The sequence below is a fragment of the Microcaecilia unicolor genome, chromosome 7 (assembly GCF_901765095.1).
Source record: "Microcaecilia unicolor chromosome 7, aMicUni1.1, whole genome shotgun sequence".
NCBI classification, from domain to species: domain Eukaryota; kingdom Metazoa; phylum Chordata; class Amphibia; order Gymnophiona; family Siphonopidae; genus Microcaecilia; species Microcaecilia unicolor.
This window is the reverse complement of record NC_044037.1, coordinates 130,047,912-130,071,995: the sequence shown is the minus strand read 5'-3', so window position 1 is coordinate 130,071,995 and position 24,084 is coordinate 130,047,912. Positions and strand designations below refer to the sequence as shown.

Sequence of the window (24,084 nt, the reverse complement as noted above, 5' to 3'; positions counted from 1 at the left end):
GATGATGCCGAGAGTGATTGGGAGAAGGTGCTGTGGTCAGATGAGACAAAAATTGAGCTCTTTGGCATGAACTCAACTCGCCGTGTTTGGAGGAAGAGAAATGCTTGCCTATGACCCAAAGAAACACCGTCCCCACTGTCAAGCATGGAGGTGGAAATGTTATGTTTTGGGGGTGTTTCTCTGCTAAGGGCACAGGACTACTTCACCGCATCAATGGGAGAATGGATGGGGCCATGTACCGTACAATTCTGAGTGACAACCTCCTTCCCTCCGCCAGGGCCTTAAAAATGGGTCGTGGCTGGTCTTCCAGCACGACAATGACCCAAAACATACAGCCAAGGCAACAAAGGAGTGGCTCAGGAAGAAGCACATTAGGGTCATGGAGTGGCCTAGCCAGTCACCAGACCTTAATCCCATTGAAAACTTATGGAGGGAGCTGAAGCTGCGAGTTGCCAAGCGACAGCCCAGAACTCTTAATGATTTAGAGATGATCTGCAAAGAGGAGTGGACCAAAATTCCTCCTGACATGTGTGCAAACCTCATCATCAACTACAGAAGACGTCTGACCGCTGTGCTTGCCAACAAGGGTTTTGCCACCAAGTATTAGGTCTGTTTGCCAGAGGGATTAATACTTATTTCCCTCTGCAGAATGCAAATAAATTCATATACTTTCCACAATGTGATTTTCCGGATTTAATTTGTGATGTGCTATCTCTCACTGTTACCAATAACCTACCCTTCAATTATGGGCTGCTCATGTCTTTGTCAGTGGGCAAACTTACAAAATCAGCAAGGGATCAAATACTTATTTCCCCCACTGTATAGATATAGATCCTCCCTGTGTCTAGCATTAACAGCCTCTAGAAGGCACAGCAGGGCCTAGTTCAGTCTTCATTCCCAACCCCCTCCCCAATCCCACTCATACCTGGCACATCTCTACATTTATAGTCAATTATTCTAATTAGGATAATAAGAGGAGAGTTTTCATTACAGTTTTAATTACATTTAATTAGTTTCTGAGAAGCAAACACTAAATAAATGACATATTATACCATATAATATTAAGGCTCTTTATACTCATCTAATATCCATAGTACCTTAAGAAGTTTTAATTAAACAACTCTCTACCACTAAGATGCAGACAGTAGTCCAGCAGAGATGCTAGAGAACATTTGCTATCCAGTCTTTTGCATTGAGTGTCACATGCATGATTATCTCCGAGTTGGTAAGAGATTATATGTGTGTGCTCAATGCAGAGAGCTCCTAGCTCTCAGAGAACAAGTCTGTCCTCTTGAGGCTAGAGTAGCAGACTTGGAGGAACTGAGGGAGACAGATATATATGGAGAAGGGTAGTTAGTGGGGTTCCCCAGGGGTCTGTGCGAGGTCCGCTGCTTTTTAACATATTTATAAATGACCTAGAAATGGGAAAAACTAATGAGGTAATTAAATTTGCTGATGACACAAGTTATTCAAAGTCGTTAAATCACGAGAGGATTGTGAAAAATTACAAGAGGACCTTACGAGACTAGGAGACTGGGTATCTAAATGGCAGATGACATTTAATGTGAGCAACTGCAAAGTGATGCATGTGGGAAAGAGGAACCTGAATTATAGCTACGTCAAGCAAGGTTCCACGATAGGAGGCACTGACCATCTTCCTCCTTTCCTCTCTGTGTTCTGTATGTTTCTCTCTCTCTCTCTCTCTTTCTATATATATATATATATATATATAGAGAGAGAGAGAGAAAGAGAGAGAGAAATAGATAGATAGATATAGATATAGATATATAGATAGATTATAGCTATAGGTATAGATCCTCCCTGTGTCCAGCATTAACAGCCTCTAGAAGGCACAGCAGGGCATAGTTCAGTCTTCATTTCCAATTTCCAAGAAAGGGATCTAGGTGTCATTGTTGATGATACATTGGAACCTTCTGCTCAGTGTGCTGTGGCGGCTAAGAAAGCAAACAGAATGTTCAGTATTATTAGGAAAGGAATGCAAAACAAAAATGAGTACGTTATAATGGCTTTGTATCGCTCCATGGTGCGACCACACCTTGAATACTGTGTTCAATTCTGGTCGCTGCATCTCAAAAAAGATATAGTGGAATTAGAAAAGCTGCAGAGAAGGGTGACAAAAATGATAAAGGGGATGGGACGACTTCCCTATGAGGAAAGGCTAAAGCGGCTAGGGCTCTTCAGCTTGGAGAAAAGATGACTGAGGGGAGATATGTTAGAGGTCTATAAAATAATGAGTGGATTGGAACGGGTAGATGTGAAGCATCTGTTTACTCTTTCCAAAAATACTGGGACTAGGGGGCATGCAATGAAGCTAATGAATCGGAGAAAATCTTTCTTCACTCAACGTGTAATTAAACTCCGGAATTCGTTGCCAGAGAATGTGGTAAAGGCGGTAAGCTTAGCAGAGTTTTAAAAAGGTTTGGATGGCTTCCTAAAGTAAAGTCTATAAACCATTATTAAAATGGACTTGGGGGAAATCCACTGCTTATTTCTGGGATAAGCAGCATAAAATGTTTTGTACTTTTTTGGGATCTTGCCAGGTATTTGTGACCTGGATTGGCTATTGTTGGAAACAGGATGCTGGGCTTGATGGACCTTTGGTCTGTCCCAGTATGGCAATACTTATGTACATAGAGGAGGCCTACAGGGACTTTGTACAGAAGTCCCACCTCCAGTCCGGCAGCCCCTGTGCTGCCTTGGAGGAGGGAGGTCACCTAAAAGCAGTGGCGTACCATGGGGGGCAGTGGGGGCGGGTCCGCCCCGGGTGCACGCCGCTAGGGAGGTGCCGTGCGCCTGCCGGCTTCTCTCGTTCTGTGCTCCCTCTGCCCCGGAACAAGTTACTTCCTGTTCCGTGGCAGAGGGAGCATGGAACGAATGAAGCCAACAGGTGCGCGGTACCCCCCCCCCCCCCCAGCAGGTAAAAACGCACCTGAGGGGGTGTCCTTTCACCGAGGGGGATCGCGCTGCACCCGGGGGGGGTGTCCTTTCGCCAGGGGGGGTGTCCTTTCGCCAGGGGGGGGGATCGCGCTGCACCCGGGGGGGGGGGGGTTGTCCTTTCGCTGGGGGAGGGTCGCTGCACCCAGGGGGGGGGGGGCGCATCGGCGACTCGCCCCCGGGTGTCAGCCATCCTAGGAACGCCACTGCCTAAAAGGAGAGCATCACCCTGGAGAAGTGAAAGTAATCCTGTAGCCAGACCAGCCCACCAGGCTGCTCTCCCTTCTCTCCCTGCTGTACATTAGGCAAGCATTTGTCAGCCAGCCAGAAAGCTGTAAGGAGAGGTGGAAATGGTTGCTCAGCTTGCAGAAGCTTTTCTGCTTTCAGCACAGAGCTCTCAGCTTAGTCTACAACAGAAAACCGGATGTCAGATGAACCCTAGGCTCTCTAAAGAGCCCCTGTGTCTTATCAGAGGATAGGCAATGGGCTCCACATTCAAGCAGAAAAAGCAATGACTGAAGCCTTTACATGGGTTTGGTGATGTTTTTCCTACAAAAATGTGCTCTTTGATTATTGTTCACCCTGAACAAAGGTAGAAGTTGTTCTATAATGTGTGTACTTGAGGTTTAGGAGATGTTTCAAAATGAGAAGATAGGAGGAAAGTGCACATCTATTCTGAATAATCAAAACTATGAGCATACCTTTTGTCTTTAAGATGTACCTACAACAAAACAGGTTAAAATTGTTTGGTACCTTTCTTTTGTGATCATCAGATCACAACTATTCACTTAGTTTTTCTGATTACTCTAGTATCCCATGGATAAAGTTTGCTTTACTGCACGTAGTTTGATTATTTACTTCTGCCACCTGATTTTCAGCCCGCAGCGGTATGCGGTATCAGAGCTGCTCACAGTTAGGAGATTGCCGGTTAGCAGCAATATTCAGCAGTGCTAACAGTTAAACACCACTGAATATCAAGTGCCAGGTTGCATAGCAGGGTTTAACCGGGCAGGAGCCTCTCCTGCCCGGTTAAACCCTTTTGAATATCAGGCCCCTATAAGATAAACAGGATTGGTTCAAAGTGTTTTAGGTCAGTTCCCACTCACCAATTACCCTCTGGAAAACTGCCAACTAGGTCAATTACCACCTAACCAATTTCCAGCACTCCAGGGAGGACAATTCCTACCCTTAACAATCATAATGCAACACACACTTTTCCAAGAAAAAAGTATGTTCTGAAAACTTGGCTGGACCAAAACACTTGGTTAGAGCCCTCCCTTGAACACAAAGTCAAGGTAGCTGGAGGGTTTCTTACACCCTCTCTGCTCCTCCCCCCCCCCCCCCCCCCCCCCCGCCATGGCCTATAAGCTCTCCCCTTGTTCAGAAGGAAAGGATCCTCAGGAGCTTAACCGAGATTGGATAGCAGAGCCGGTAGTGGGAGGCGGGGCTGGAGGTTGGGAGGCGGGGATAGTGCGGGGCAGACTTATACGGTCTGTGCCAGAGCCGGTGGTGGGAGGCGAGGATAGTGCTGTGCAGACTTATACGGTCTGTGCCAGAGCCGGTGGTTGGGAGGCTGGGCTGGTGGTTGGGAAGCGGGGCTAGTGCTGGGCAGACTTATACGGTCTGTGCCCTGAAGAGCACAGGCCCTGAAGAGCACAGGTACAAATCAAAATAGGGTATACACAAAAGTAGCACACATGAGTTGTCTTGTTGGGCAGACTGGATGGACCGTGCAGGTCTTTTTCTGCCGTCATCTACTATGTTACTATGTAGCTGGAGGGTTTCTTACACCCTCTCTGCTCCTTCCCCCCCCCCCCCCCCGCCATGGCCTATTAGCTCTCCCCTTACTGACAGGCAGCTTGTTTTTTCTGTGGATGGTGCAATACCCCCCTTTCCCACTCGAACTATTCCCATGTCAGTTCCCCTCCCAGACATTACCTTTAGAAGCATTTTGATCAGACCTTCAGTCCTCCAACTACACCTCCAGCCTTAACCTATGACATGCCTCATCTCTTCAAAATTCATTTTCTGTTGACTGAACAACACACACAAAAAAAACCCCAAAAAACAACCCAATGGCAACCCAAACTGCAGAGAAAACTAAAAGAAAAACTACTACACCTGATGCAAACAGTGACTAAAATAAAGAACTGGACAGAAAACTAACAGAAAAACTTTTACCCAGCTGGGAACTACTTGGGGGGGGGGGGGGGGGGAGAAAATTCACACAGTGGAAACTGACACCATTGGTTGGGAATTGGTCTGAGGGGAATTAACCTACATGGCAATTGCCCCGGTGGGAATTGGAGACTGGGAATTGTCCAGGTGGTTACTCACCAGATACTGTTCAAAGGATATTTATTAAATAGCTAACTTGGTCTATGGATGGAGTTGGTTAGAGCATGCATTATTATATCACTAGCTCTTTGGCATACGGCTGAGCTGTACATCACCCAGTGGCAGGCGGCAACAATCACAGAGGGACATTCAGTAAATATGCAAGGATGTTTGGACCTAGCACTAGAAGGGATTAATTGATGTATTGGGAGAAAGCTGATTTCTTACAGATGATGGTCGCAGTGAATTGCATAATGGAGGGCAAAGAGGGAACAATGCAAGGATATGAGGAAGTATTTGTGTAGCCAATTGCCAAGCCTTCCAACTGATCTCCTGATTCCCACAGAGTTTTACCAGTCATCGCACCTGCAACTCCACCCCCCCCTCCTAAACCACAGATATCTTTAGAATGTTTTAAAAGATTGACAATATACACCTGCATAATACTATCCCCCCCTCCCCCCCCCCCCCCCCCCCCCCCCCCACCAGTCCTCCTGGTACAATCACCTGCTCTCTCTCTCTCTCACTGCCCTATTAACAGAATCACTTTCTTCCCTTTGTTGCCCCATCTCCTTTTGCCTGTTCATTTTCCCTCTCAAACCCACCTGGTATAATCATAGTTCCTTTCCCCAAATGCAATTATCTGACCCTCATCACCTGCTGATCTCTTCCATCCAGCTGGACTTGAGAGCAGTATTTAACCTGCTCCTGTTGCTGCTAATTTCTTCTTTGCCAGTTTCACTTTGGATTCAGTCATGTGGGGTCCTATAATATGAAGTACTGTACATCCAGATGCAGAGAGTTGTTGGCAGAGAAGGTAAGTGCTGCTTGCTGACTCCCTTTGCTAGTTGGAAGAGATAATGCAGACCGGGGTAGGTGGAAGATAGAAGAAAGACTTTACTGTGTTCCAACCATTGCAGTGGCTCTGTCTTACCCTCTTCTTGCTACTGGTGACTCTGGCTGACATAACAAAAAATCTGTTGGCACATCTAAGCTTGTGCCATAGCCTACCAATTAAAAATCCTGCATTAAGGTTTGAAGCTCTTGGAAATTCACTAAGACCCTAGAAGATACTGACTGCACATCACAGATATTGCATACTCTATAATTCTTTCCAATCTCTTGGGATATTTCAACCACTGGATTCAGGCTTTCTCTCTATATTGCTTTGGATGAAATGATTAGAATTGATTGGCACATTTCTCTGATCACTTGATGCCTAGTTCATCTCAGGTAACTTACATTCCTTCCAGGTTCACCCGGTGGACCCTGGACACCTCTTGGTCCAGGCAAACCTCTCTCTCCCTGAAAAGAAAGGATGACAATATGTTACTAGACCAGAACACGTGACTTATACTGCACACAATTTAACAGACATAAGGATCCTTTTACCAAACAGTGGTAAAAAGTGGCCTTAGTGCACCCTTACGCAGATCTTTCCTGCACGCTAAGGCCATTTCTACCACTGGGGTAAAATGACCAATTTTCAGATTTGTTCAATAATGGCCATGCACTAATGTTCTCATTAGCAAATGAGCCCCTACTGCCACCTATCTTGTAGGTGGGAGGGACCCATATGCTAAAACTGTAATGTAGCTGTGGCAATCAATTAACGCAGAACATGCCCACTCTCCATCCTGAGATATGCCCCCCCCCCCCCCCCCCCCGGAACCACAAAATAAATTTTATTTTTGACCATGTGGGTAGTGCACACATGGCAAAATTATCATGGTACACCTCAGCATGTCCCACAGGTCACCATTTTCTGCTGTGGTAGGCACATGTTAGTGCTTACTACAGCTTTGTAAACGGGCCCCTTAGTCTTTGTCTTTTACCTATCTATTTTTAAAATTATCTCTTAATTAAAAAGTTTTCCCCAAAGAGAAATATAGAAAAACGAAAAGAATACAATTAAAAACAATGTTCCTGATATTTAAATGTACTTATTTGGATAGCCGAACCTGTTAAGAGATAAGTTTTATTTATTAGGATTATTATTTATTAGGATTTATTTACTGCCTTTTTGAAGGAATTCACTCAAGGCGGTGTACAGTAAGAATAGATCAAACATGAGCAATAGGCAATTAGAGCAGTAAAAATATTCGAACAACAATAGAAAGTATGGCATGGTATACTACTGGCTGGGTCCACCTAGTGATTTTCAGCGGAACTATTTGGATAGTGCTGCTGTAAATCATTACTGAGCTCCTGGCACGATTCAGATATAACATTTAGGCATGGCTGCTTACAACATGTCAATGGCTGGTGAAAATGTCCATGCCTAAATGTTACAGTTGTGAACTGTCAGTATTCTCTAACTTTAGTGAATAAGTGCTGAGCACGTCCCTGATCTAACCATGCCCCTCACATATCCAAAGCCCCTTTGCAGTTATGCACTAACTGCCAGATTCTATATATCACGCCTAGTGTTCCGTGCCAAAATCCAAGCATATTCTATAATGACATGTGTAACTTAATTGGCTTAACAAGCCAATCAGCATTTTAACAGCACTTAACAAGCAATAATGAGCAATAATTGGCAGTAATTTACGCACACAACTTGCTAAGCATAATCTGCAAGGCACAGCACCTAAATTCTAATGCACACAGCCAATAAGAGGCATGTTATGGGCGGGGAAATGGGCATTTCATGGGTGTTCCAAAATTTGTGCGCACTGTTATAGAATATGCCCTTCTGCATCTAAATCTATATGCCAGTGTTTATGCCAGGTTTTTCTTGGTGTAAATGGTGCGCACAGTTCTAGGTATTAGGATATCAACTAAGCATATTGTATATACTGCGCCTGTATCTAGGCAATGCTTATAGTTATGTTATGCAAGATTCCACCTTAGGAGTCAGCGCCCAGGAAAAGGATCTAGGTGTCATTGTTGATGATACGTTGAAACTTTCTGCTCAATGTGCAGCGGCGGCTAAGAAAGCAAATAGAATGTTAGGAATTATTAGGAAAGTATTGGAAAACAAAATTGAGAATGTTATAATGACTTTGTATTGCTCCATTGTGTGACCACACCTCGAATACTGTGTGCAGTTCTGGTCACCGCATCTCAAAAAAAATGATATAGTCATAGGCGCCCAGTATAAGAGGCAGCCACAGCAGGATGGATCAGCTGTTTCTATAGAAATGCTAAATAGTAGTAGTAGTAGTTCTCCCGCGAGTCCCACTGCTCTGGGGGGTTTAAATAGCAGCAGCTGCAGTGAAAGCCGTCTCTAGCCTTGTGTATAACCAGTTGTAATTTGATTACCTTACTGCTGGGAGAGCAGAGCAGGGGGGTTGGCTGGAGGTGTCCTGGGTTGCCAGGGAGATATTTAACTAGGATGAATTCCTGCACATGAGCACTTCATACCAAAGAGACTTGCACTGACCCCTGAAATTTTAAAAGTGCTAAAAATAAGTTTTAAAAGTATTTGCATTAAATCTAATTGCAGAATTTAGGTGCTAGGAAGTGGGATTGGTATGCCATGTACTCAAATTTGCTCAAGCCATATGCAAATTAGTCCGTTTTTGGGAGGTTCTCATTTGCATATTTATGGGTAAAAAGTGTTGAAAATGTTTACAGCCTTAATGTTAGGGCATGGCTCTGATCAAAAATGTGAAGTTTGATCCAAAAACGAAGGGTTTAGCTAGTGTTTTTGACTAAAAATTCCCATTAGAGTGTCTGTATGTTAATCTGCATTCAAATAGAGCTCTCTGATTGGTTATCATAATCTGATGCAGTGATAGTGAACCAGTTGTGTCCTTCCAACTATATTTATTTATTTGTTGCATTTGTATCCCACATTTTCCCACCTATTTGCAGGCTCAATGTGGCTTACATTGTTCCAGGAAGACAGGAGGAGCCTCCACGGAAAGTCAAAGCAAAACAGCAAAAGTAGAGGCTGACAAATGCACAAACCAATAGGGAGATAATATCAAAAACCAGTTTATTCAGAATATTCATATCAATATCAAGGACTCTTGCTGATGCTTTTAATAAAAAAGGTTGAAGACATTGTTATTTCATTAGAACAGCCCACTCTTCCCGTGAAAAATTTTGGAACCCCTGATATAACATGGACTGAATTTTCACAGGTCTCTCCTCAACAGATCAAACTGATTTCAAAATAATTTAAACACCTCATTTTGATAGCTGTTCTCCAGTTCTAATTAAATCTCTTAAAAACAATCTTTTAATTCACATCATGATGCTTATTAGTAAATCATTGAGTGAGGGTTTAGTCTCAGATATATTTGAGAGCACCTATCTGCCCCTTGCTGAAGAACAACAAACTTGACCCAAGTATTGTAGGTAATTATTGCCCAATTTTCTTAATGTTTCTTGCTAAATCTTAGAGAAGTTGTTTTCCAGCATGTGCAAAATTTTCTGAAATCAAATAATTTATTGGACATAACTCAATTTGGCCTCAGACCAAAAGATTCCACTGAAATGTTACTAATTTCTGTATTAGATTCCACTTGGGCCAGTTTTGATTGTGGTCAAGAGTATTTTATGGTATTGCTACACATCACTGCAGCTTTTGGCACAGTTCATTATGTCCTATTATTAAACATCTTTGGAAATTCAAGGGACTGTTTGGGAATGGTTCATACTATTCTTCCCCAATCATATATCTGGGTTCAAAAGGAAATGCAACAAAACAGAAGAAACCAGTCTTTGCAAGAAAACAACAGAAGGCAAAACAGCGAAGATGACTAACAAAAAACAAAAACAAAAAATAAATAGAAAGTAAAAATGAAAATAAAAACAAAAGTAAAATTGTGTTTAAAAATATAAAAACATAAAAAACACGAATCTCTGATTATGAAAATTAAAAATATTTCCTTTATTAGCCATAAAATAGTGGGGAGAAAAGGACTCGACACAGCTGTGTTTCAGCCGTACAGGCCTGCGTCAGGAGTCTGTACAAACCAAAAACATAATAAATTACATAAAATAAATAACAACAAATAAAGCTAAAGAGACAGTATAAAACAATGTACTATTGCAAGAGATGTTACATACATATCTCAAAAATAGTAATATTTAAATATAAAAAGAGAGTAACAATATCTTGAAAACAAGATACTATTGCAAGAGATGTTACATACATATAAAATCAAATCAACAATATAAGAATAACATACCACAAATACCAGTACATGAATAATAATCAGAAGAACCTATTGTGGTTCAGTGGGAATACACACTTAAAGAGATCATTGTATTTTAAAAAATAGAATATAAAAAATATATATCTGCATTATGACTGAGATATAAAAATAATGTGTACAGTATAAAGAATATTTATAAGCAGAACCAACAATTGAGAACATTATTAAAAAATAATAAAATAAAATAATATACCGTATCTCAAGCAAGCTCATTGTTCTCGCCTCTTTATCAATATGTCACCCTTAATCCATCAAATCTTCATAGTTAATCGTTACAAGCTTGATTATATTTTAATCTCCTACAGATATATATATTCCTTTGAGATTTGGATATGATTAGCTACTATCAACGGTGAGAAGGTAAATAATATTTATTATTTTTATTTTTTATATAATTTCTTAATATGCACTTTCACTATACCAAAAGATGGTGGTTTGACCTCCTGAAATTCAAAATGATAATCTCGATTAGTAGTTACATGTTATTATGCCAGCTTTTTAATTCAATTAATTTTAGATTATTTAATGTACATCATCATACACTGCACATATATAATAAATATTCTTTATACTGTACACATTATTTTTATATCTGTCATGATGCAACACTGATTGAATGTTTGACAGATTTTTTTATATGATAAATTGCTCATTGTTTATTGCCCATAGTGTTTGTTATATTTTGATATACGTGGAGGGGCATAATCGAACGCAAACGCCTGTCTCCATGGGCCTTTATCTCCGAGAACGGGTCCATGAAGGGGAGGGCCGAACCATATTTTTGAAAAAATGGACGTTTTTGAGCTGGGCGTTTGTTTGTTTTTTAGCGATAATGGAAACTAAAATGGCCAGCTCAAAAACGTCCTAATCCGAGCCATTTGGTCATGGGAGGGGCCAGGATAGGTAGTACACTGGCCCCCCTGATATGCCAGGACACCAACTAGGCACCCTAGGTCAGTGCGGTGGACTTCAGAAAAAGCTCCCACATGCATAGCTCCCTTACCACGGTTGCTGAGCTCCCAACCCCCTCCCCCAAAACCCACTACCCACAAATGTACAACACTACCATAGCTCTTAGGGATGAAGGGGGCACCTACATGTGGGTACAGTGGGTTTTGGAGGCCTCCCATTTACCAGCACAAGTGTTGCAGGTGGGGGGGCGGATGGGCCTGGGTCCACCTGCCTGAAGTGCACTGCAGTACCCACTAAAAGTGCTCCAGGGACCTGCATACACGCAGGCCTCTAGGACTTGTTGCTGCTGTCTAACATTGGCACACCAGTTGACACCTAAAGACTAATCTCTCCGAAAATGTCCTTTATTGGAATAAGCACATTTACTCACAGTTAACTGCAGAGGTTGTGCCCCACTGGCAACGAGTCTCCCTGGTATTGAGATTAACAGTAGGTCAGAGCTGGCAGAATGCTGTACAATGCCCTCTTTCAGCCACATTCAAGGTAAGAACTAAGTTGTCTAACGAGGCTAACACAGGAAAGGGAACTAAAACTGACTTACAAAAATGGCCACTACCGCATGGATTACAACAGGAAACACAACAGGGCACACTCTGACCCAGTAGGCAGGAGGAAAAGCACCATGGGAGAAGAGCCTACCAACTACCAACATCGTGAGACTGTAACATAAGCTAATGAAATCATGGAGCCCAATACCCTACACTCACCACAATGCAATGCTGATGTGACCCTGTAGTGCACCCGAGAGCCACATCTGACTCAGGGAAAGGCTGTGAGAGGATCGAACACATTCTGCTGTCATGGAGGTGAGTACGGCATTTGAGGCTGGCATACAGGCTGGGAAAAAAGTTTTTAAAGTGGGGTTTTTTTTGGTGGGAGGGGGTTAGTGACCACTGGGGGAGTCCGGGGACATCATCCCCGATTCCCTCCAGTGGTCATCTGGGCAGTTGGGGCACTTTTTTGGGACTTGTTCGTGAAAAAAAGGGTCCAAAAAAAGTGACCCAAAATCGCGGTAAAAACGCCTTTTTTTTTTATTATTAGCTACAGACACCCATCTCTCCTCGGCTGATAACCACGCCCCAGTCCCGCCGCCGACATGCCCTCGTCAACTTTATTCGTTTCCGTGATGGATTGCAGTTGGAAACGCCCAAAATCGGCTTTCGATTATACCGATTTGGGCGCCTTTGCGAGAAAAACGCCCATCTCCCGATTTGGGTCGAAATATAGGCTAGTAAATAGAGTACTAATACTGTTTCCTGTTGTCCAGATATATAATTTTAATATTCTATTTTTTAAAATACAATGATCTCTTTAAGTGTGTATTCCCACTGAACCACAATAGGTTCTTCTGATTATTATTCATTTACTGGTATTTGTGGTATGTTATTCTTATATTGTTGATTTGATTTTATATGTATGTAACATCTCTTGCAATAGTATCTTGTTTTCAAGATATTGTTACTCTCTTTTTATATTTAAATATGACTATTTTTGAGATATGTATGTAACGTCTCTTGCAATAGTACATTGTTTTATACTGTCTCTTTAGCCTTATTTGTTGTTATTTATTTTATGTAATTTATTATGTTTTTGGTTTGTACAGACTCCTGACGCAGGCCTGTACGGCTGAAACACAGCTGTGTCGAGTCCTTATCTCCCCACTATTTTATGGCTAATAAAGGAAATATTTTTAATTTTCATAATCAGTTTCGTCTTTTTTATGTTTTTATATTTTTAAACATAATTTTACTTTTATTTTCATTTTTACTTTCTATTTATTTTTTGTTTTTGTTTTTTGTTAGTCATCTTCGCTGTTTTGCCTTCAAAAGGAAATTACCATTCTGGTTGGGTACCAATTTTAACAGGTGTCCCCAAGTACACCTATATATGGCCTTCATCTGTTATTGTTATTATTATTATTATTATTTATTGCATTTCTATCCTCCATTTTCCCACCTATTTGCAGGCTCAATGTGGCTTACAGAGTCCTGTTATGGTATTGTCATTCCAGGATATCAGATACAATTAGTGATGTACAAAGATTAAGTAAGGGAGAGGAAAGAGGAAACGTGTGAGTCAGGTAAGTATAGAAAGTAGACTTTCATAACTGGGTAGGTAGCGTAAGGCTATGGGTTCTCTTTGTAGGCTTTGTTGAAGAGATATGTCTTCAGAGCTTTGCGAAAGTTGGCTATTTCGTCAATAGTTTTCAAGGCAGTGGGTAGTGCATTCCACAATTGCGTGCTCGTGTATGAGAAGGTAGTGGCATGTATCAGCTTGTATTTTAGTCCTTTACAGCTGGGGAAGTGCAGATTGAGAAATTTACGGGATGATCTTTTGGCGTTTCTGGGAGGCAGGTCCACGAGGTTTAGCATGTACATAAGTACATAAGTAATGCCACACTGGGAAAAGACCAAGGGTCCATCGAGCCCAGCATCCTGTCCACAACAGCGGCCAATCCAGGCTTAGGGCACCTGACAAGGTTCCCAAACGTACAAACATTCTATACATGTTATTCCCGGAATTGTGGATTTTTCCCAAGTCCATTAGGTAGCGGTTTATGGACTTGTCCTTTAGGAAACCGTCTAACCCCCTTTTAAACTCTGCCAAGCTAACCGCCTTCACCACGTTCTCCGGCAACGAATTCCAGAGTTTAATTACGCATTGGGTGAAGAAAGATTTTCTCCGATTTATTTTAAATTTACTAAACTGTAGTTTCATCGCATGCCCCCTTGTCCTAGTATTTTTGGAAAGCGTGAACGAACGCTTCACATCCACCTAATCCACTCCACTCATTATTTTATATACTTCTATCATGTCTCCCCTCAGCCGTCTCTTCTCCAAGCTGAAAAGCCCTAGCCTCCTTAGTCTTTCCTGAAAGGGAAGTCATCCCATCCCTGCTATCATTTTAGTCACCCTTCGCTGCACCTTTTCCAATTCCATTATATCTTTCTTGAGATGCGGCGACCAGAATTGAACACAATATTCAAGGTGCGGTCACACCATGGAGCGATATAACGGCATTATAACATCCTCACACCTGTTTTCCATACCTTTCCTAATAATACATAACATTCTATTCGCTTTCCGAGCCGCAGCAGTACACTGAGCAGAAGGTTTCAATGTATTATCGACGACGACACCCAGATCCCTTTCTTGGTCCGTAACTCCTAACGTGGAACCTTGCATGACGTAGCTATAATTCGGGTTCATTTTTCCCACATGCATCACCTTGCACTTGCTCACATTAAACATCATCTGCCATTTAGCCGCCCAGTCTCCCAGTCTCGTAAGGTCCTTCTGTAATTTTTCACAATCCTGTCGTGAGTTAACGACTTTGAATAACTTTGTGTCATCAGCAAATTTAATTACCTCGCTAGTTACTCCCATCTCTAAATCATTTATAAATATATTAAAAAGCAGCGGTCCTAGCACAGACCCCTGAGGAACCCCACTAACTACCCTTCTCCATTGTGAATACTGCCCATTTAAGCCCACTCTCCGTTTCCTATCCTTCAACCAGTTTTTAATCCAATAGGACTTTTCCTCCTATCCCATGACCCTCCAATTTCCTCTGTAGCCTTTCATGAGGTACCTTGTCAAATGCCTTTTGAAAATCCAGATACACAATATCAACCGGCTCCCCTTTGTCCACATGTTCGTTTACTCCTTCAAATAATTGAAGCAAATTGGTCAGGCAAAATTTCCCCACATAAAAGCCGTGTTGACTCGGTCTCAGTAATCCATGTCCTCGGATGTGCTCTGTAATTTTGTTTTTAATAATAGACTCTACCATTTTCCCCGGCACCGACGTCAGACTCACCGGTCTATAATTTCCTGGATCGCCCCTGGAACCTTTTTTAAAAATGGGCATTACATTGGCCACCCTCCAATCTTCCGGTACCACGATTGATTTTAAGGATAAATTGCATATCACTAGCAGTAGCTCCGCAAGCTCATTTTTCAGTTCTATCAGTACTCTAGGATGAATACCATCCAGTCCATGAGATTTGCTACTCTTCAGTTTGCTGAACTGCCCCATTACGTCCTCCAGGATTACCGTGAAGTCAGTAAGTTTCTCCGACTCGTCCGCTTGAAATATCATTTCCAACACCGGTATCCCACCCAAATCTTCCTCGGTGAAGACCGAAGCAAAGAATTCATTCAATCTCTCCGCTACATCTTTGTCTTCCTTGATCGCCCCTTTTACCCCTCGGTCATCCAGCGGCCCAACCGATTCTTTTGCCGGCTTCCTGCTTTTAATATCCCGAAAAAATTTTTTACTATGCTTTTTTGTCTCTAATGCTATCTTTTTTTCGTAATCCCTCTTGGCCTTCTTTATCTGCGCCTTGCATTTGCTTTGACACTCCTTATGCTGCTTCTTGTTATTTTCAGATGGTTCCTTCTTCCATTTTCTGAAGGCATTTCTTTTAGCCCTAATAGCTTCCTTCACCTCACTTTTCAACCATGCCGCCTGTCTTTTGGAGTTCCGTCTTTCTTTTCTAATTTGTGGAATATGTTTGGCCTGGGCCTCCAGGATGGTATTTTTGAACAGCGTCCATGCCTGTTGTACAGTTTTTACCCTCTCAGTTGTCCCCCTAAGTTTTTTTTCCACCGTTCTTCTCATTTTATCATAGTCTCCTTTTTTAAAGTTAAACCGCTAATGTATTTGACTTCCTGTGTATAGTTACTTCAAGGTTGATTTAAAACTGATCATATTATGATCACTGTTATCAAGCGGCCCCAGTACCATAACGTCCCTCACCAGATCATGCGCTCCACTAAGGACCAAGTCTAGAATTTTTCCTTCTCGTCGGCTCCTGCACCAGCTGCTCCATAAAGCTGTCCTTGATTTCATCAAGGAATTGTACCTCTCTAGCGTGTCCTAATGTTACATTTACCCAGTCTATATTTGGATAATTGAAGTCACCCATTTATATCACATTGCCCATTTTGTTTGCGTCTCTGATTTCTTTTATCATTTCCACGTCTACCTGCTCATCCTGGCAAGGCGGACGGTAGTACACTCCTATCACTGCCCTTTTCCCTTTTATACATGGAATTTCAACTCACAATGATTCAAGGGTTTGATTTGTGTCCTGCTGAATTTGTAATCTATCTGAGTCAAGGCTCTCGTTAATTTACAATGCTACCCCTCCACCAGTCCAGTCCACCCTATCACTACGATATACTTTGTACTCCGGTATGACAGTGTCCCACTGGTTATTCTCCTTCCACCAGGTCTCAGTAATGCCTATTATATCCAATTTTTCATTTAGTGCAATATATTCCAACTCTCCCATCTTATTTCTTAGACTCCTAGCATTTACATATAGACATTTCAAGGTATGTTTGTTGTTCCTATTTGCATGATGCTTAGTACTGGACACTACTGATTTGCCATCTTTTGTCTGATCTTTAGTTGTATTTAAGGGCACCTGGCCTACCATGGTCTGTTGCGCAACCTCACTATCCAGAAACCCTATCTTCCCTGTTTGTGAGGTATCTATGTGAGATACCTTATCCCGAACCATGCGCTTTCGAGCGACTGTCGGCCTTCCCCCCATTTCTAGTTTAAAAGCTGCTATATCTCCTTTTTAAAAGCTGACGCCAGCAGCCTGGTCCCACCCTGGTTAAGGTGGAGCCCATCCTTTCGGAATAGGCTCCCCTTTCCCCAGAATGTTGCCCAGTTCCTAACAAATCTAAAACCCTCCTCCCTGCACCATCGTCTCATCCACGCATTGAGACTCTGGAGCTCTGCCTGTCTCGTGGGCGCTGCGCATGGAACAGGTAGCATTTCAGAAAATGCTACCCTAGAGGATCTGGATTTGAGCTTTCTACCTAAGAGCCTAAATTTGGCTTCCAGAACCTCTCTCCCACATTTTCCTACATCATTGGTACCCACATGTACCAAGACAGCCGACTCCTCCCCAGCACTATCTAAAATCCTATCTAGGTGACGCGTGAGGTCCGCCACCTTTGCACCAGGCAGGCAAGTCACCAGGCGATCCTCACATCCACCAGCCACTCAGCTATCTATATGCCTAATGATCGAATCACCAACTACAACAGCTGTCCTAACCTTTCCCTCCCGGGCAGCACTTGGTAGGTTGGGACGTCTGCGTGAATAATTTTGTGTACAATCGTGCAGATCTTGAATGCAATGCGTTCCTTAAGTGGGAGCCAGTGAATTTTCTCTCTTAGGGGTTTTGCACTTTCGTATTTAGTTTTTCCAAATATGAGTCTGGTGGCGGTATTCTGGGCTGTTTGGAGTTTTTTGATAGTCTGTTCTTTGCAGCCAGCGCACAGTGCGTTACAGTAGTCCAGGCGGCTTATTACCATTGACTATATCAGGGTCCGGAAGATGTATTTCGGGAAGAAAGGTTTTACTCTTTTGAGTTTCCACATGGAGTGGAACATCTTTTTCGTCGTATTCTTCACATGGGCATCGAGTGTGAGGTTTCGATCAATGGTAACTGCAAAAATTTTCAGATTTTGTATGACGGGAAGAGAACAGTATGGTGTGGTTATGGTGGTGATTTGTGTTATGGGAGGCAGGGCTGGTGGTTGGGAGGTGGGGATAGTGCTGGGCAGACTTATTGTCACGTCTGTGCTCACCTCGCCCTCTGGTGGCCAGAACCGGTGGCTGCTATGAACTGCCATAGACTGTCTTGCTGTTCCTACCCGGTCCAGTCTTCAGCCCAGTCCGGTCCAGATCTTCCAGACTTGCTTGCTTTGTTTGAACTTACACAGCACCCGTAGTTGCCTGGTGATTGCTGCACCTGAGCTTCAGCTGCTGCTGGGCTTATTAGCCATTTTGAAACTCTCTGGCTTTGCCTTTGCATTGCGTCTAAGGCCCTGGTATGTTGGTGCTTGTTGCACTTCTGCTAGTCCAGTGTTTGCCTGAGATTCTTGCCTGTTTCTAGTTAGTCTGTGTCAAGTTTAGGGTTTGCTTGCTTTCCTTGCCTGGTTTCTTGTTTGTAATTCTGTGTTTAGTTTCTGTTTGTCTGTGTTCTGGCTTTGGGGCTGCTTGCAGCTCTTAGTTCTGTGTCTTGTTAGTCAGTGTTTGTTCCCTGTTTTGTGGCTGTTCTGCAGCTTTCTGTTCTGCCCTTTAGCTTTCCCTTTCTTGCCCAGTCTCCTGCCTTGCTGCCCATGTTCCTCCCTTTCCCCTCTGACCCTCAGTCCCTGTGCTGCCTTGCTGTTATCCAGTCCTGCCCTGTCCAGCAAGTCCTGCCGGCCACCTGAAGCCCAGAGCTCTTGGTGAAAAGTGGCCAAGTGCAGGTGAAGCCTAACTGTTTGCCCGAGATTTGCCCTCTCTCTAGCGTGGGGTGGTTTTGCCTGCCACTGCCGCTCCTTGACAGTGGCCCAAGGGCTCACAACCTAGTTTCCAGTTTTGAGAACGTGACACTTATACGGTCTGTGCCAGGGCCGGTGATGGGAGGCGGGGAGGGTGGTTGGGAGGTGGGGATAGTGCTGGGCAGACTTATACGGTCTGTGCCCTGAAAAAGATAGGTACAAATCAAGGTAAGGTATACACAAAAAATGACACGTGAGTTTATCTTGTTGGGCAGACTGGGTGGACCGTGCAGGTCTTTTTCTGCCGTCATCTACTATGTTACTATGTTGTGAGGTGAGTACAAGACATTGAGGCATATTTTCAAAGCACTTAGCCTTCCAAAGTTCCATAGGTTTCTATGGAACTTTGGAAGGCTAAGTGCTTTGAAAATATGCCTCATTGTGTATTTTCTGCATTAAGTTTTAGCTGGAATGCATCCACCCAGGAGTGCATGATTTGGAGGCTTTGGTTGATTTCATTGGTAATTTCATTTAGATCCTGTTTGAACGAGATGTAAATTGTGACATCGTCTGCATATATATGTAGGGGTTGAGGTTTTGATTGGCTAGTAGTTTGGCTAGAGGTATCATTATTAGGTTAAAGAGGGTTGGTGAGAGGGGGGATCCTTGGGGGACTCCACATTCAGGTATCCATGGGGCTGATATGTCCGCGTTCATTATTACTTGGTATGATCTTGTGGTCAGGAATCCTCTGAACCATTTGAGGACTGTACTTCCTACTCCAAAGTATTCTAGTATGTGTAATAGTATTCCATGATTAACCATGTCGAAGGCACTGGACATGTCGAATTGTAGGAGGAGTATGTTGTTGCCAGTTGCAATTGCTTGTTTGAATGAGTTCATTGCCGACACTAGAACAGTTTCGGTGCTGTGATTCGTCTGAAATCCTGATTGAGACTCGTGCAGGATTGAGTGTTTATTTAGGTATTCAGTAAGTTGTTTCATCACTATGACCTCCATGATTTTGGTTATGAGTGGAATAGATGCTACTGGGCGGTAACTGGTTAGGTCCATTGTGCTTTTCTTAGCATCTTTAGGCAGAGGAGTGAGTAAGATGTTTCCTTTATGCGTGGGAAAGAGACCAATTTGAAGCCTGTGGTTTACGTGTTTCGTGAGGTCTGTTTTGATTTGTTTAGGGGCAGATCTTAATAGGCTAGTAGGGCAGATGTCTAGTTTGCATTGTGACTTGGCGTATTTTCCAAGCCATTGTGAGATTTCGTCTAACGAAAGCATGTCAAAGTTGGTCCATGATCGATCTGCTGGGTATTCCCCAGGTGTTGGGTCTAGACATTCAAGGATATTTGTGTATTCAGTTATGTTGGTAGGTATCATGAGTCAGAGCTTTCTAATTTTTTCATTGAAGTAGTTCACAAGATTGGTTGCAGATGGGGTATCTGTATTATTAGAGGTAACCGGTGTAGTATTTAGTAGCTTGTTTACGAGTGAGAAGAGTTTGTGTGTATCCTTGTAGTTTGGTCCTATTTTGGTTTTGTAATACGTTCTTTTAGTTTGTCTGATAGTGTATTTGTATTTTCTTTGTAGTTGTTTCCAGTCTTTGAATGTGTGTTCATCTTTTTTCTTGTTCCATGCTCTTTCTAATCTTCTGACCTGTGTTTTTAGTACTTTCAATTCTTCGTTAAACCATGGTATTGAGTTTTTTCTGTGTGAGGTTCTGATTTTAAGTGGTGCAATATTGTCTAGTACTGTTCTGCATCTGTTGTCCCATTCTTGGAGAAATTGGGGTGAGTCTGTAGTTGTTGTCCATTCGTCGATATAGACTTGTTGTCAGAATGTTAGTGGGTCTATTTTTCCTCTTGTAGTATAGGTTTGTTGTTCTTGTTTTTGTTGTGCCTTTTTTGTTTTCCAGTGAAGGGAGAGGATTGCTCTGTAGTGATCGGACCATGGCGTAGCTGTCCATTTTGTATCTATTAGTGTGAGATTTGGTTCTGATGAGAATTTGTGGGTGATGATATCTAGGTGTGTCCTTTGCTGTGGGTGGGTTGCATGTTCGGCCAGTGGAACTCCCATAATTGGAGGAAGTCCTTGCATTCACATACGTTGCTTAAGTTGGTATCTTCAAAGTGAAGATTGATGTCTCCTGCTATGAGAAGGTTCTGGGTAGAAACACATGTGTTCGATATGAAATCCATAAAATGCTTTTGTGAATCTTGCCAATTGCCTGGGGGGTCTGTAGAATAGGATTAGGTTTAGGTGGTCCCGTAAGATAGGGTAGTTGATGCTGACTGAGGCTATTTCGAGTTGTGGAAGAATAGATTCTGCTGTTGTTGTGATTGTGAATTGAGATTTGTAGATTATAGCTATGCCTCCTTCTCTTTTTCCGTCCCTTGTCCAGTGGGTAATTTTGTATCCTGGAGGACAGAGCTCTAAGATTATGGGATCTTTGGAGTCATGGATCCAAATTTCGCTAATAAGTAGGAGATCGAGATGTCAGCTGTAATCCGGTCGGTTATTATCGTGGTTTTATTAACTGCCGATCTGTTATGTTCTGTCATGTCTTGGTTTGCAATCTCGACTATATGCCGATGATATCTAGTTCTATTTTCTGGTAAAAAAAAATCAGTAAATGATTCATTGTCTTTTTTTGATTATGTGTTTACAAATGGTAAAGAGCTGGATGACAGTGAATACATTTAAATTGAATCTTGCTAAGACCCAAATAGTTCTTATCAAATGATTCTACCTCAAAACAGATTCCTTCCTTTGTTAAAGTTGATGCAGGGATCAAAATTGTGTCTGACTATAGATATCTTGGAGTTATAGTTGACTCCTCTCTTTCATTTAAATCTCAGGTTAAGAGTGCCATCCAGAAAACTTTATTGAGATTGAAATTAGACATTTAAAAGGATTACTATTAGATTGCAATTTCTGTACTGTTTTGCAAGCAATGGTTCTATCTTTCTAGACTACTGCATTTCTTTATACCTGTGACTTCCAAAATATATGTTACATGCACTATATATAGGTTGCTCAGAATGCATCTGATAGACTTTTCTGGACTTTCTCAGAATGATCACATAACACCAGTTTTGAAAAATCTTCATTGGCTTCCAATAGCAAGTTGACGTGGAGGGGCATAATCGAACGAAAATGTCTATCTCCATGGGCGTTTATCTCCAAGAACGGGTCCGTGAAGGGGCGGACCGAACCGTATTTTCAAAAAAAATAGACGTCCATGTTTTATTCAACAATTTGTGAGCTGGGCGTTTTTGCTTTTCAGCGATAATGGAAAATGAAAGCGCCTGGCTCAAAAATGAATAAATCCAAGGCATTTGTTCGTGGGAGGGGCCAGGATTCGTAGTGCACTGGTCTCCCTCACATGCCAGGACACCAACCGGGCACCCTAGGGTGCACTTTTACAAAAATAAAAAAGTAAAAGAGCTCCCAGGTGCATAGCACCCTTCCCTTGTGTGTTGAGCCCCCCAAATCCCCCTCAAAAATAACTGCCCACAAGTCTACACCATTACTATAGCCCTAAGGGGTGAAGGGGGGCACCTACATGTGGGTACAGTGGGTTTGGGGGGGGGGGGGGTTGGACGACTAAGCATTAAGCAGCACAATTGTAACAGGTAGGGGGGGATGGGCCTGGGTCCACCTGCTTGAAGTCCACTGCACCCCCTAACAACTGCTCCAGGGACCTGCATACTGCTGCCAGGGAGGTGGGTATGACATTTGAGGGTGAAAATAAAAAGTTGTGAAACATCATTTTTTGTGGTGGGAGGGGGTTAGTGACCACTGGGGGAGTCAAGGGAGGTCATCCCCGATTCCCTCTGGTGGTAATCTGGTCATTTAGGGCACTTTTTGGGGCCTTATTCGTGAAAAAACAGGGTCCAGGAAAAGTGCCCTAAATTCTAGCTACAAACGCATACTTTTTTTCCATTATCGGCGAAAGGCGCCCATCTCTGTTCGGGTGATAACCATACCCCAGTCCCGCCTTCACCACACCTCCGACAAGCCCCCGTCAACTTTGTACGCTTCCGCGATGTAGTGCAGTTGAAAACGTCCAAGTTCGGCTTTCGATTATACCGTGTTATTCGTTTTTGTGAGATAAACGTCCATCTCCCGATTTAGGTCGGAACTTGGGCGTTTTTCTCGTTCGATTATAAGCAGGATAAAGTGTTAAATAATGAGGCACCTTTAGCGCTTGCTTCATCCCTCAGAATTTATCATCCTTCTCACTGTTTACGACCCATTGATAAGAAGCTACTGGATGTCCCCTTGTTCAAACAAATTTGACTTATTTATAGTTCAGCAGTTGTTTATGTTGAAGGTGCCCAACTGTGGAATGCTTTACCTTTAGTTTTACACTTCATTAGCTCATTAATACAATTCAGGAAACAGAAAGATCATTTGTCTGCTCAGGCTTTCAGAGGTTCATTGTTTTTATTGTATGTATATTTAATTATTTTATATTGTTTGATATTTATATTATGTAAAGTGGTATAACAAATTTAGATGTCCTTTTACTAAGGTTTGCTAACAAATTTAGTGCACGCTAAAAATTAGCACACGCTAAATGATAAGACGCCCATAGGACTATAATGGGTGTCTTATCATTTAGCATGCACTAAATCTGTTAGTGCACCTCAGTGAAAGGACCCCTTAATGAACTATAAACTATTATGTATGTTTTAATTTTGTACCCCACTTAGAATAAAAAGATAGAGTAGATTATAAGTATTTCAAATAAATAAAGTTTGAATTTTCCCACCCCATCGCAGATTTTTTCTAGGAATTTCTCTGCAAACCCCAGCACAAAGAAATGTAGTACATTCCACTTCATTAACTCTTTAATAATTAGGTGCAATTGTTCCAAGATAAAAGCAGTACCCGACGTGGCCACGTTTCGCCCTCAGGCTGCGTCAGGGGTAAAACTACAAATAAAAATATAAAAATAGTGATAACATCATCTCAAGTTATGTATGTATATATATGTATATATATAAAGTCATAACAGCAAATGATAAAATAAAGTACAATAAATGCATTACACATTCAAAAGTAAAATGGAGGAGGAGATAAGACAAGCCACTTTCTAAACATATAAAAGTGTATAAAACGTTGGATGGATTTAATCAAATCCAATAATGTATCAATACATACCTAAAAATCAGGGGTGATCAACATACCCCTTCAAAAAAAGCCTAAAACAAAATTAAAAAGATATACATTAATCCCATCTTGATCAGCCCATGTATCACAAACTCTAAATCTCACCAGTCAGCTCAATTAAAATTCTCATCGTATCAACAATTGACTATATTTCATGGTGTAAAGC

General features: G+C 42.3%; 1 protein-coding gene across 3 annotated transcripts in view; it reads right to left on the bottom strand.

The window, feature by feature from the left end:
* Positions 1–24,084, bottom strand: part of COL6A2 (collagen type VI alpha 2 chain) — a 479,211-nt gene that overhangs the window by 154,798 nt on the left and 300,329 nt on the right. For all 3 annotated transcript variants that reach the window (XM_030210351.1, XM_030210352.1, XM_030210353.1), the window contains exon 17: positions 6,535–6,597. In XM_030210351.1, the coding sequence (XP_030066211.1) occupies positions 6,535–6,597 (63 nt within the window). The remainder of the gene's footprint in view (positions 1–6,534; positions 6,598–24,084) is intronic.